The sequence below is a fragment of the Aspergillus stella-maris genome, assembly GCF_047715825.1.
Source record: "Aspergillus stella-maris strain CBS 113639 unplaced genomic scaffold BDV14scaffold_15, whole genome shotgun sequence".
Lineage (NCBI taxonomy): Eukaryota > Fungi > Ascomycota > Eurotiomycetes > Eurotiales > Aspergillaceae > Aspergillus > Aspergillus stella-maris.
Window position 1 is genome coordinate 73,954 of NW_027396809.1, and position 13,768 is coordinate 87,721.

Sequence of the window (13,768 nt, forward strand, 5' to 3'; positions counted from 1 at the left end):
CGTCGGTTTAGTGTGCTCCATTCCGTTCTGCCTCCACTTGATAAGTAATAAGTCTGTGCATTATATTGTCTAGAATCTAGTCTATCCTATGAAATCAGCTTGCTGCGATTCGCAATCTCTTGCGCCAACTGGCTGATTGGACTGGCCGACATGACCTCCAGCAGCGAAATCTCCGACTTGATCTCCCTAAACACCCAGTTGCGCATCTCTACGGCGGCCAGTGAGTCCACCCCATAGTGATACAACGGCTTGCTGGCGTCAATCTCCGACGGCGACGTCTGCAGGAATTTGGCCACGCGGTTGACTAGGGCTTCCTGCACCAGAGGGACAGCCTCATCGCGCGATCCGACTCGTGATATCTGCGTTTCAAGCGACAATTCACCGCCAGCTCCTTCATCCCCTTGACCGCCAGTCTGGCTAAGGATCGCAAAACGGGCGTCATCGAAGAAGTATGGTCGGTCGATCCCAGCAGCCTGCGTGGTTTTGCCGGTCGGCATGCCAGTGATGATCTGCGGCTGCGTCTTGGATCCAGACAGTTCGTCGACAATCACCTTCTTGATCATCGCGTGGAAAGTGGCGTCACTAATCGCAAAGGGCTCAAAGTCTTTCAGATTGGCAGTTGTGCCTTGTTCGGCGAGAACACCAGAGTCGCGCATCACACCTAGATCGATAGTGACTGCTTTCAGGCCTTGACTGCGACGGTGGTACGCCAGGGCATCTTCATATGCACCAGCAGCAGCGTAGTTGCCTTGTCCCTGGTTACCAAAGACACCGGCGAACGAACTCAAGGTAATGAAGAAGTCGAGATCCTTGGGAAGGAACTGGTGCAGGTTCCATGACCCTTGGACCTTAGGGCGTGTCGACTCAGTCCACTGCTGGTAAGTCATCTGCTCGAAGAGGACGTCTCGCAATACCATCGCGCCCTGAATAACACCCTTGATGGGGGGAAGATGAGCCTGAATGTCCTCAACGGCCTTTTTGACAGCAACATCACTTGCGACATCGCACTTATAGACCTGAACCTGCGTACCAAGCTGCTCAATTTCGGCAACACATTCCTGAGCCGCAGACGACGCAGCACCAGACCGAGAGAAGATGGCCAAATGGCGCGCACCACTGGCAGCAAACATGCGTGCCAGGCTGCGTCCAAGACCTCCGAATCCACCGACCAGAACATACGTTGCGTAGGGATCCAGTCTGAGTGCATCGTCCGCACGGCGAAGCATTGGAACGGTTTCCTCGGGACTGTATGAGAGTACCAGCTTACCCTGATGGCGACCTGCTTGCATCAACCGGAAAGCGCTCTCCATCTGTGAGACTGGGTAGACTGTCACAGGGAAGACAGGTCTCAGAGAGCCTTCGTCGAGTAGTTTGAAGACGCCCTCACCAATCTCATCGATCAGCTGCGGGTTGATGGTCGCGATGTTCTCGAGGTTGAAGAAACAGAATGTCGCGTGCTTCTTAAACGGCAGCATGTCGAGTCCTGTATTGCTCAGAATATCCTTCATACCGATCTCGACGAAGACACCGAATGGCGCAAGGCAGTACCATGTCTGTCTCAACATTTCACCAGACAGAGAGTTCAGAACGCAGTCAACGCCGCGCCCCTTGGTCATACGCAGGAGACCCTTGACGAAGCTGAGATCTCTCGAGTTGAAGATGTGGTCGTCCTGAAGGCCGTAGACATTTTTTATCAACTCTCTCTTTGAGTCCGATCCGACCGTAGCAAAGATCTCGAGTCCATAATGTTGAGCTACCTGGATGGCAGCCTGCCCGACACCTCCAGCGGCGGCATGAATGAGAATACTCTGTCCCTTTCGGATGCGTCCCAGGTTAACCAGCGCATGGTACGCAGTATAGTGAACCATGGGCAGAGTAGCAGCATCCTCGAAAGACAAATGCTCGGGTATCTTCTTGCACTGCACGAATGGAACCCGAATCAAGGGCTTATGAGCAGCATGGGCCAAGCAGCACACCCTATCACCGACCTTGAATCTGGTCACATTGCTGCCAATCGCGCGAACAACACCACTTGCTTCGAGTCCAACAGTCTCATCAGGGATCTGACCCATAGCGGTCATGACATCGCGGAAATTGACACCACTTGCTCGGACATCAATCTCAACCTCCTTGTCGCCAATCTCACATTCTAGACTCTCGTCTAGCTCGAAGCACATCGAGTCTAGCAAACCGGGGTTCTGTATTACAAGCTTCTGAGGACGCGCTGCTTGCGACAGGGGGGTAAGGACTTTCTCGCCCCGTTGCAGACCGGCTATAGCGTTGCTCAGGCCGTCATCTTCCACAAGACGACTAGCTTCCAGTACTCCCTTGTTCACCCGCAGCTCGTTGTCAGGGATAGGTGATGTAGCGACCTTGACAATTGCCGAAACGAGCTCATCTCCAGATGCGAAGGATGAGGGCGGTGCCAATAAGGTAGTCAACTGCAGACCAGCAATCTCATTTCGCACAGTACGCGCAAGACCAGCTATCAGGGATGCAGCGGGACCTTCGGCACCAACAAACCACAGTAGACTTGAGGTGCTTAGGATGATCTGCTTGACCTTCTGGAAATCGGACTCTGCGAGGTCCTCAAGTAGAGATGAGTCAACCTCGAGCAACGAGAGGCAGCGCTTGCCTTTAAGTTCTCCCACGGATGAGTCAAAGGATAGTCGCTTTGAGGGAATATAAGCGGCTTCAAGTTTCGCTGTAACTTCCGCGGCCACGGCCTGCGCGGTCTCTGATGGGTTGGAGGTCTCGAGGAGAATGATCTCCTCTGCAGTAACCCCGTTGGTGTATGGCTTTGGAAGCGTCGCGGCGATAAGACTAGTTTTCTCTCCTGCAGAAGTAAACTCAAGTTGAAGACCGTGCTTAAACAGAGCAGCTGCGAGGTCTACTGCGCCATCTTCACTTTGAACCAGAAGGACCTTGGCGCCTGGCTTCGCTATGCTCGTGAGATGCTTGAGGGTGGCATCGGCATCCATGCCGTCGGATGCCAGAGAGGCAATAGAAATATCAAACACAGCGCTGGGCGTATCGGCCAGCGCAACAAACTTTGGCTGTATGTTCGACGACTTGAAAGCCTCCTCAGCCTCCTTCAACAAGGCGCCATTGGAACTTGTCACAGTGTAGTCAATTAGGGGACCGACATCTGCCGACACGCTGGAAAGGATCGGGGTCTTTGTTTCACGGAGCTCTACGATGGCCGTCTCGGGGTTTGTCTGAATAAGGAGTTTGACAAGCTGGCATAGGGATTAGCTTTGATCTCAATGTGCTCTGGATTCTGGAAACTTACTTCGTGCACCTTGATGATGGTTTGGTCGATTTCACCATTAATTACAGCCAGATCCTCAACAACACCCTTCAACTGCTCCGACGACAGCAAGTCAACAGCAGGTAGCCAAATGTTCGATGTGCATAGGGTAGCAGCTTCAGCACCAGCATCAGCCATATCAACAGCCCCAGCAACGTCCGCGCAGCAGAAGCCAGTAATGGAAACAGTTTGCTTGCCAAGTGAGCTGTCAAACATATGCACATCCGACATGATCTCCTTGAACCCATGCTTGGACGCAGTGGCAAAGCCATGGAAGACAGACTTCTCTGCAACGTCCATGTCGGCGGCGATCGTCACTTCGTCGATGGACTTTGGGACCATAGCACCTTTAAGGACACCACCGGGGCCTTTCAAGGCTGCAAACACAGCGTGGAACATGGCGTCCAACGTGGTAGGGTGAATAATGTATGGGCGCGTCACGGATGCCGGGGGAGTGACAGTCGAGCCGTGAGCAGCTACTTGCACCGAGCAGCAAGACATTCCCTTTCCGAGCCGGATTTCTGTCATCAGGCTAAAGGTAGGTCCGTAGTTCAAACCAAGAGAAGCAAGATCCTCGTAGAATTTGGCGGGCTCTTCCTGGGCGACACACGAAGTCTGAACATCTTTGTACTTCTCCGCTGCTGCGATAGCTGCGACCTCGTTCTCGATACTGGTCGAGGAACCCTCGCTGGAGCGATACTCAACAAGTATCAAACCCGCGCAGTTTTGACGGAGCTCCTGCCCGGTCGCGCATGTACTGACTGAAAACTCCCACCACGAGAACGCCTTGTCCCGCGTACCATGAGCGTGCGGTCGCATATGCAGCATGACTTCGAGGTCCGCATCATCTGTCACTGTCGCCGCCGCACCGATTTGAATGTCCCGGAGCTTGAAGCCAGACACCGCACGAGACTTGTCGGCAAGCTGACGGGCACCCTCAATGGCCATGGCGATGTATCCAGCCGCAGGGTACAGGACAAGATTCTGGATTTTATGGTCCCGGACCCAGGGCTCCTCTGATGGGCGGATGAGACCTTTCCAGTCTCGCTCGTTTTCGCTCATCCTGGGAATTGGTGCTCCAATTAGGCTATAACGAGGGTGTTCTCTGAACCGATACTCCTTGTTGACCCTCGGCTCAGCCCAGAACGTACGAGTGTGGTTCCAAGCATAAGATGGGAGATTGTTCAGCGGAGCCAGAGCAACAGGCGCAGCATGGTAGCGGTTCACCTCCTTCAATTCGACATTGACTCCCTGAACAGAGAGACTGCCAATGCACTGCAACGTAGTCTGGATAGCTGGTTTGCCACGAGAGAGAACAGACTGGTACTGAACATTCTTGACTCCGATTTCCTTGAGGATTTGTTTTATCGGTCCTCCAAGAGCAGAGTGTGGACCGATCTCAACCAGAATATCCACCGCAGGCTTCTTCTCACGCTCACCAAAGTCGTTGATGGGAAGGACTAGGTCTGCCAGAGCATCGGAGAACCGAACAGGGTTAGTCAAGTTGCGAACCCAGTACATAGGTCCCAGCTCATCAGGCTCCAGGTACTCGCCCGATACGCTGGAATGCATCTTGCGACCAGAAGTTTCGTCCGTTGTCTCAAGAGCGTCGAGTGCTTCGAGATAGAGCCCAGCGATCGTCTGCATGTGGCTGGAGTGGTACGCAACGCCGACCTTGAGCTTACGGGCAAAGACCTCGTCTGCCTTCAGCAGGTCCTCCAACTCATCGATGCCAGCTGTGTCGCCGGACACCGTGACGCTCGAAGGAGAGTTGACGCAGGCAACTGCAATCGCACCCTCGGAGACCCGGGCGATGTACTCCTCAGCATCCTGCTCGCCCAACCCAACAGCAATCATAGAACCCTTGAGGCTCGGGTTCAGGGTAGGGATCTTGGAGGACAGGACACCTCTCCAGTAAGCAGCTGTCCAGGCGTCCTCGCGAGTCAAGGCGCCAAGACAGTACGCCGCGCCAATCTCACCACTGGAGTGACCGGCCACTGCAACAGGAGAGACACCCCAAGAAGCAAGCAAGTCCACAAGACCAACCTGAAGCACAGTGCACAAAGCCTGACTGAACTCGGGTAGGTTGATCTGCGATTCCTTGTCCGCACGCTCCATCTCCTCAATCACCGACCAAGGGCATTTCAGGTCGGTCTTGAAGAATGTTTCTGCTGCCTCGAGTGAAGATTGGAATACATCATACTGGCGCAGTTCAATTCCCATACGTGCCCATTGGGCGCCTTGACCCGTAAAGATGAAGCCTAGTCTAGGTGCATCCTGCGAACGACCGGATGGTTGAGCAGAAGACTTGAGCTGCTCTCCGAGTTCCTCGAGGTCTGACGCAATAACATATGATTTCCAAGAGAGCGCAGAGCGGCGCTCACTCAGGGTATAAGCCAGACGATCAAGGTAAACATCCTGCTTTGGACCGGGGATACTGGCAGACTGCGACTCGACGAACTTGGCCAGCGTCTCTCTCTGGCGCGTCAGACCCTCTTGATCATGTGAACTAATCACAAACAAGCGAGGAGCATTGATAAACTTGCTTGGCATAGTCTTATTCTCCTGAGCGCGAACAACCTGGTATCCCCTCTCACGCAGGTAATATTCGGCGCCTTCCAGTACCGCATGAGCATTCGTACCACCAGCACCAAACGAGTTGACGCTCATTCGTCGAACACCGTCACTGGGCCATGGTGTGAGGCCTGTCGGAACATCAACTTTCCATTTCTGGAACTGGATCTTGGGATTGGGGTTGTTGAAGAGGATGTTTGGCGGGATAAGACCGTTCTCTAGGGCAAGGACGCCTTTTATTACTCCTGCGATACCGGCTGCTGCTTCAGTGTGGCCAATCTGCGATTGTCAGTATCTTTCAATATCTTCAGAGAAGGGTGCGGACATTTGGCTTGACAGATCCAACGAGGATCTTCTTATCTGCTGGGAGTGCTGACCCGATGGTTAGAGACACGGCCTCCAGCTCTGTTGGATCGCCGGCTTGTGTTCCTGTGCCCTGCTTGACGTTAGCGTTGACCGTGGGAAGTTAGCAGAGAACTTACATGTGCTTCAAAATATTGTGTTTCGCTCAAGTCAATTCCAGCCGAGGCGTACGTGGACCGGATCAGTTCGGCCTGGGCGATTGCATTTGGTAGAGTGATACCTTTTGTCTTTCCGTCCTGATTCACACCAGTGCCACGGACAATAGCCCTGATGGAATCACCGTCACGAATTGCATCTTCAACTCGCTTGAGGACAACAACTCCACAACCTTCACCACGGCCATATCCATCTCCACTGGCATCAAACGTCTTTGACCGCCCTTCCTGCCCAAGAAACCCTTGGTTCGAGAGATACATAAAGAAGTCAGGGTTCAGATGTACACTAACACCCCCCGCAATAGCCATAGTCGACTCCCTCGTTCTCAAACTTTGACAAGCCAGATGAAAAGCAACAAGACTCGACGAGCAAGCCGTATTAAGCGTAAAGCTGGGCCCCTTCATATTAAAGAACCAGCTGACGCGATTGGAAATGAACTCCGAACCAACACCAGTACCAGTATACATAGGCGCCGCTTCAGCATCACGCGTCATGGCTTCCCGCCAATCACTCGTGAATCCACCCATATAGCACCCTGTCTGGCTATTCGAGAGCTTATCGATGGGGACGCCTGCATTTTCAAAGGCCTCGTATGAGACTTCGAGTGAGAGGCGCTGCTGCGGATCCATTGAGGAAGCCTCATTCTGGCTGATGTTGAAGAAGGCTGCGTCGAAGGCTGCGAGGTCTTGTTCGAGGAAGTGGCCTCCTGATGCGACGCTTGTGCCTAGACGGCCGCGCTTGGAGTGGTGGAAGGCGTCGACGTTCCAGCGTTTGGAAGCGGAGGTGTATGCGGCTGTCAACAACAAACATTAGTTCCATCTTTGTTATGAGAAGAGGAAGGTTGGGTATACTGACATCGTCCTTTAGAGAGCAGATCCCAGAACTGCTGAGGACTAGACGCCTCCCCGGGGAAACGACAAGCCAGGCCAATGACTGCAATGTCATCGCCGGCAGGTTCAGGGCTGATCATGAGCGGCATGGTGAACAATGAAAGACAAGGGTATTAATGATTAAGTGATTAGATATGAGTGCAACGATCAATGGTGCTGAGGTGATATATCTCAGAGCAAAGAGAGAAAAGTGGGTATGGTATGAGATGATCAGCGACCTCTGCCTCGTGGCCTCTGTGATCAACACGGAAATGAGCCTCTATTTACAGGTCACTCTCAATCGCAAGGACAACTTGATTTTTCTCTACCCAAGGCTGAACTCGTTCGAGGGGCAGCTCGTTGACCCTGCTTCCTCAATGCCCCCATACCACCTCTACCCTCCTCCACCAGCTCTATCCCCGTCCAAAGGACTAATTTAGTGCGCTGTTCGAGCTGAACCAATATCATCATTCCCATTCACTATCTTGACAGATTGCAAACGCTCAGCCCTGGGGCCAGACTTCATAGAGGGAGTATGAGCGAGCCTTGGACAGCAATGTCTCATCCCGAGCTCCTGTCAAATCTTACATGACAGCTCGTGTATGCGACCCACAGGACAGCCTCATTGTAATTACCAGGCCCACCGTGATCTGTTTCGTATGACAACTAGTATTTTGCAAGTAAGCTACGGGGTACAAGGTATACATCCCGGCGGCGAGATATTCATTATCCTAATCAGTATACTGTACTCCGTACGTGCCTAATCTGTTTCCCTCATTCCTACACCATATGCAGCCCTAATTAGGTACATACTACAGCAATCCATTCCATCATGCAGCCCCCAACTCTCCTACCCCTTCCATTCACCCGTTCAAACCTCCGATCCACACCCCCAAGAGCCTCGACACATGGCCTTCCAAAATCCCTCACTTGCGGCCAGACTCCTGCAGCTCAAGAGGCTGAGTGTCCGTCGCCGAAGGCAACTGCTCCAACCTGTCCTGCCCAGGAAGCACATCCACAAGATTAAAGACCGCAACAGCAACAAACATCATTGCGCCATCCAACGCAATAAAGAACCGCTCAGTGGTAAACAGGTAACTCGTGAACCCCTGGATAAGCTGCACAGCGCGAAAGATGTTCCGAATATAGATGACGACCAAGCTGGAAATGATTGCGAGAATGAGATTGTTGTCGCGTTTGCGCACTGCAGTTCTCGGCAGCGCACCGTACAATCTCTTCAGGAAGACAGCGAAGAAGACGACAAACACAGTCATTGCAACAATCTGGAAGATCATACCCCCTGCAACAACATTGCTTCCACGCTTCGGATTCCCGTCAGGTTTGCCAAGCTGCGAACTTGCGATTCCAGCCCCAGCAGCCTGAATGATAAGCGAGAGCACATCAATACTAATGAAAATCCAAAGGTACAATTTCGGCTTGAGCAGGGAATACTGCGCCCCATAATGCTGAATCAGCTGCGTGAGAAAGAGGTAAATCGCAGCCGTAAAGAAGACCGGCCCAACAACAAGCAGGGTAACCTGGGTCTTGAATCCGGCCTCATTGTAGGGACATTTGGCTGACCAGATACGAGCCGCCCAACCAACGAGCTCAATGATTGCACCGATGGCAAGGAGGATAGAAGGCGTCAGTCTGACTACCACGAAGCGCGCCACATGGCCCGCCGCAGAGAGGAAGAAGAGCGCTGTGAAGACCGCGCCTGCCGCGAGGGAGGGCACATAGCCGTAGATGTTTTCGACACCGTCTACCCAGGCCTGGCAGCCGTCTTGCAGGTCGTCGAGACTGGGGGTTGATGACATGGCTGGAGGTGATCGCTGATGGGATCGATTGCAACGCAAAGTCAGAGTGTGCGGTATGGTATGCCAGAAAGAACTTCGATATCAGAACCGAATTGGGGCTGAACGCCTACAAAAGCTAAAGGCAGAGATTGGAGTTGTCATTTCGCCAATCGCTGGACGCCATTCGCCAGGCTTGAGGGAGCATGGATCGCCCATTCTGACAGCGCTAGCAGGGGGCGTATTTCAGGAAGAGGCTGCAATAGTAGAGCCCAGCACCTAAGCCGGCCGACTGACGGCCATAATCCGGCCCATCTTCAAGGGCTGGAACCCCGATGCGCTGACATTGGTGGGTTCAATTGACCCCGTTATTGAGGCTTTGAAGAAGGTAGTGGGGGCTCGCTGGCGCTTGCGAGATGTATCTTTCCCAGGGGAGTGGCTTTTACAAACGGAAAATGCTCAGTGCACCAGTAGCGATTGCATGTCGACATCCAGAGTTTCGCCGACGGACGCGAGACAAAGAAAAAACGGTCCGCAGACAAAGAAAGAAATTGATGCAATCCTTCGACAAGCCTCCTTCATCCATCTTGCCCTTCCCGTGTCGCCATCCAGGGGTAGGGCAGGGCAGGATAGGTAAGGCAGGACAGGGGCATGGCTTGTCTTCTCAACGTGGCCCTATCCAAACAAACCCTCAACCTCGTTGCCAAATCCCTAATCTTACTGGCAGTTCAGCTCAGCAGCAAGCCCAAGAATGCGCGATCATGCATACGTAATAAGACCACCCAGACCACCAGAACGACAGGGGATCGAATCCTCCACGTAGGCGGGAGACATCTGGACCCATAATATCCACCGGCCCACGCGCCTTATCGGCATTATCCTTAGTGTAGAGGCTTGACTGCGATCAGACCCTCGCAAGAGACTGCCGTTGGGATCGTTGCTTTCAGTCTTTCAGCTGCATAAAAACTCTTGGGGAAGGTGAGACGATAACGGTGAGATTGATAGTGAGATATCTTGCATTTCCGAGGACTGGGCATGCGCTTAGCAAACACTCAGCCCTTGTCGTTATTTTGCTGAAGGATTCTGTATCTGGTGATGTTTCGGTTGTTTTGCAAATTGTATTGGTACATGTATCGTATAGTGTCTCCGTACCGATGAAACAGATCTGATGAGCCCTACTCCACTGGGGCCAAAAGGTCTGAAGTATTGATCTCCATCACGTCCAACACATAACGAGTCTCTGTAGCTAGAGTCTAGAGCATTTGTCACGTTGTTGTACTGTTCATTGGTTGGCGGCTTGGTATACCGCAATTGGCGATGACTGCAGCGCAACAATATACATCGATGTCTATAGATTGTAAGTCAAAGCCAACAGCGATATAGAAGTCTCCTCCAAACCTGCTTCGCAATCGCATAATCTTCAATCATCCTTCCGAGAACTCTTCCAAGCTCACTAAACATCACACCATGGCCGTCCCAGCAGAAATGACCATAGCAACCCTGTCAGGTCAATTCGTGCCAGTAAGCCTGCGAGAGCATCTAATCTAATCTTCAGCCCTCGCTCTGGCTAACCTCATCCAGAACAAAGCTCTATCAGACGATGCAGACAGCTCGCTTGCACTGGTATGCCAAATCTCGCCAACCGACTTTATCCGATTTGACTGATTGCGACATAGCAAGGAGTCCCTTGGCTACTTCGCAAGGGTATCTCCCTGGCCAGCCCCAAGTTTGTCTTATCGCAGGCCACTGAGGATGGTACGGCGGTCGTCAGTATCACTGTTAGTGGAGTTGGCAGCGGTGTTACTGAGAAACGTGTCTTGAACTGGGAGCCTGTCGAGGGGAAGAATCCCTTGTTTGGGAAGACTGAGAGTGAGTTTGAGCCGTATCTCATGCTGCTGTGGGACAGCTCACCAATAAGCTCAGCACGCTCTCGCCTCTATACCTCGCCACTGCAGAGATCGGAGTCGCATAGTGAGGAGGACATTAAGTTTCTCAATGCAGAAACCTTTAAGAACGGCGCCCCAAGTAGCTGGGCTGAGGATACTGAGAGCCAACATCTGCACTGTATCATCACGAATAGCGAGGCTGGATGGACCATGGAGCAGGTCTGGGGTTTTGAAGAACTTGACGGGAAGAAATATCATACTAGACGCTCTATTGTAAAAAAGGGTGAAGCTGTTGAGAGGGGGAAGTTGGTGTATAATTACTCTTCCTAGACTCCATAATAAACCTGCTCGCTGCATTATACCTAAAACTACCTCAGAAAAAAGAGCAATCCTGGTAGCCATCACAAGGGAGGAAGGAACGTTCTATGCAGGCAAATCTGGCAGGAGCCCTCGTTACCTGGCAACGTCGATGTTTGCAGTCGCTCCTGCCTTCGATCGGTATAAATATTGGAGGCTCTATTCAAGGAAGGCGCGACTGGTACTTTCGAGGTAGGGAAGAACGGAGTCATCATCTGCATGGGATATACATTAAGATAGCATAGGGACAGTGCCCAAATCAGAACAACCAAGTACCAGTCCACGCGACGATGCCAACTGGAATCGCCACCATTGCCAAACATGCGACGTACAGATCCCAGTTGTTCGCCCTGATGAAAGACATTCTCGCGTCGGGGGTCTGCAAATGCATAGGCCGAGAGGCAGTGCCATTCTCGAAGCGCAATTCTGCATCGTACAGGACCTCCTCAATTCGATCGGCCGCTACGTGCTTCCTTCGACTGTTTGCTGTCGCAATGCGTTGCATACGCAGAACATTCCTTGCAAACGAGCCATTTCGATCTGCCACCAATGTCTCAATGTTCGAGGTAAGCTCTTCAGCCGTGAACTTGTGGCGATCCATATTTATCCCCACTCCGGCTGCGTCAAGTCGTTTTCCGTTTGCCAGCTGGTCGCCATAGACGGGCATCGCAACGACTGGAACGCCATGGTATACGGCCTCCATGGTAGACGACGCCCCGCAGTGAGATAAGTACAGGCGAACGTTGGGGTGAGAGAGGATAGCGCGCTGTGGTACCCATCCCGCGATATGAAATCGCGGGTCTTGGTTGTTCAATGCAACACCGACATCCAATTTTTGGAAGCCAGGTTCAACCAATGTTTCGTTCCCTAGTTCTCTAAGGGCGGGGCTGCGATCTTTCCAAGCCCACATTACACCGTCAATATGTCCCGACTCTAGTGCCTGATGTAGTCCTCGGATGAGTCGCTGGACACGCCACAGAGGAAGCTCGACGTGAGAGCCAAAGGCAACATATATCACTCGAGAATGACTATCAAGAAACTGCCGGATGTTTGGAGATGAGTCCAGACTGGGAAACGAATCGGCAAGAACTGGCCCGATTGGGATCATTAACGGTGGAAGGTCCTTCGGTACCTCAAGGCCAAAGAAAGAGTTGACTAAGACGAGGTAGTCAGGCTTTCTTGGTGGTGGGCGAGGACCCAATCCCTCCGCTCGCCTCATTCTTCGCTGAAATAGAATATAGTCTTTCATGGCAAACAGCAGTTGCACCACATGGTATTCCTCCTTTATCCGGTCCCAAAGGCTAGCATGCTCACTGCTCAGATGCTTAAGCTGCGTTCCAGGCATACCAGGTATGTACTTCTGCGGTGCCATCTGGATAGGCATTTGAGGGTAGTGGACAGCGATTGGTATATTGAACTCGTTCATGACATCAATACAAGCGTCGGCGAGAAGGTCAGCAATGATGAAGTCTGGTCGGTCTGTCGGGTTCGAGACAAGAGCCCTCAAATTTCGATACGTCTCTGGCCACCAGCTATGGAAGACCATCAGGGCCTTGAAAGTACCCTTGCGGCCAGCTGCGGTCGAGGCATCCGAGTCATCGAAAAGACGATATAAATCTTTGTCCTCTTCAACGGTCATGTTCCGGCCGACAACATGGATCTTGGAGACGAAGGCATGAGGCATTGCAAGGCCCTGATGACCATCGAGACAGGCGAACTCAATAGTATGACCGCGGGCATGGAGAATGCGACAAATTTCGAGTATGGGAGCTGCATAAGAAAGCCATTGTTAGCCATGCCTGGAGTTCCGAGTAGAGGAAGGCACAGTACCAGCACAGGTATATCGCCCAACAGTCACCACAGCCAGAATTTTTCTAGGCGGGGCCCGCTCGTCTGAGAGAATAGTCATTTCGTCCAGTCCTGAATTTCTCCAGAAAGTGGCGATCGCGTAGACGACCCATCTTTGTCTCTTGTTGATTGATCGTATATACGAAGTATACCATGTAGCCCGACATGGATTATTTTTAGCAGATACACTAGTGGTAACGATTGACAATCCTAGTGGTAAGACTGGTACTTACTAGTGGTTTTACCGCATAGTGTAAGTAATGTACAGCCCGCGCTTGCATGAGTGCTAATTCCGATATCAACCTTCCTGCCAGGCCCCCCATGCTAGACGCATCCTGTACTCGTCCTGGGAATTCTGGACATCTTGCATGATTGTGAGCCGTAGAAACAGTCACATTGATAGCAGAGGGACAGTGACCAAGGAGCTGGGCTTTGGGGCCGAGACCGTCTGCACTGTATGGCTCCACCGGTAGTCGGGCTAAACATTCGCCGATTTGGGCCGGTACAGCCTCACAGGGCTTCCGGTGCCTTCCTGTGGTTCTGGTGGTATAGGTGGTGGGCACTGAAGGCTGGCAGTTGAAACCTACCTACGCTGCACATCTGCAGTACTCA

At 52.3% G+C, this 13,768-nt stretch overlaps 4 protein-coding genes across 4 annotated transcripts; 1 reads left to right on the top strand and 3 right to left on the bottom strand.

The window, feature by feature from the left end:
• Positions 1-86: 86 nt before the first annotated feature.
• BDV14DRAFT_198194 (type I polyketide synthase) lies at positions 87-7,382 on the bottom strand (the record flags this gene model as incomplete). Its single annotated transcript, XM_073772862.1, has 5 exons — positions 87-3,239; positions 3,293-6,163; positions 6,210-6,320; positions 6,367-7,196; positions 7,259-7,382. 5 exons carry the CDS (start codon positions 7,380-7,382, stop codon positions 87-89), a joined length of 7,089 nt encoding a protein of 2,362 aa, XP_073630060.1.
• An 816-nt stretch (positions 7,383-8,198) lies between these two features.
• On the bottom strand, positions 8,199-9,089 carry BDV14DRAFT_198195 (RTA1 domain-containing protein; the record flags this gene model as incomplete). The annotated part of the gene is made up of 1 exon (XM_073772863.1): positions 8,199-9,089. The coding sequence occupies one exon, from the start codon at positions 9,087-9,089 to the stop codon at positions 8,199-8,201; it is 891 nt and encodes a 296-aa protein (XP_073630061.1).
• A 1,443-nt stretch (positions 9,090-10,532) lies between these two features.
• Positions 10,533-11,281, top strand: BDV14DRAFT_198196 (uncharacterized protein; the record flags this gene model as incomplete). The annotated part of the gene is made up of 3 exons (XM_073772864.1): positions 10,533-10,586; positions 10,647-10,688; positions 10,742-11,281. 3 exons carry the CDS (start codon positions 10,533-10,535, stop codon positions 11,279-11,281), a joined length of 636 nt encoding a protein of 211 aa, XP_073630062.1.
• A 286-nt stretch (positions 11,282-11,567) lies between these two features.
• Positions 11,568-12,992, bottom strand: BDV14DRAFT_198197 (glycosyltransferase family 1 protein; the record flags this gene model as incomplete). Its single annotated transcript, XM_073772865.1, has 1 exon — positions 11,568-12,992. The coding sequence occupies one exon, from the start codon at positions 12,990-12,992 to the stop codon at positions 11,568-11,570; it is 1,425 nt and encodes a 474-aa protein (XP_073630063.1).
• Between the last annotated feature and the right edge of the window lie 776 nt (positions 12,993-13,768).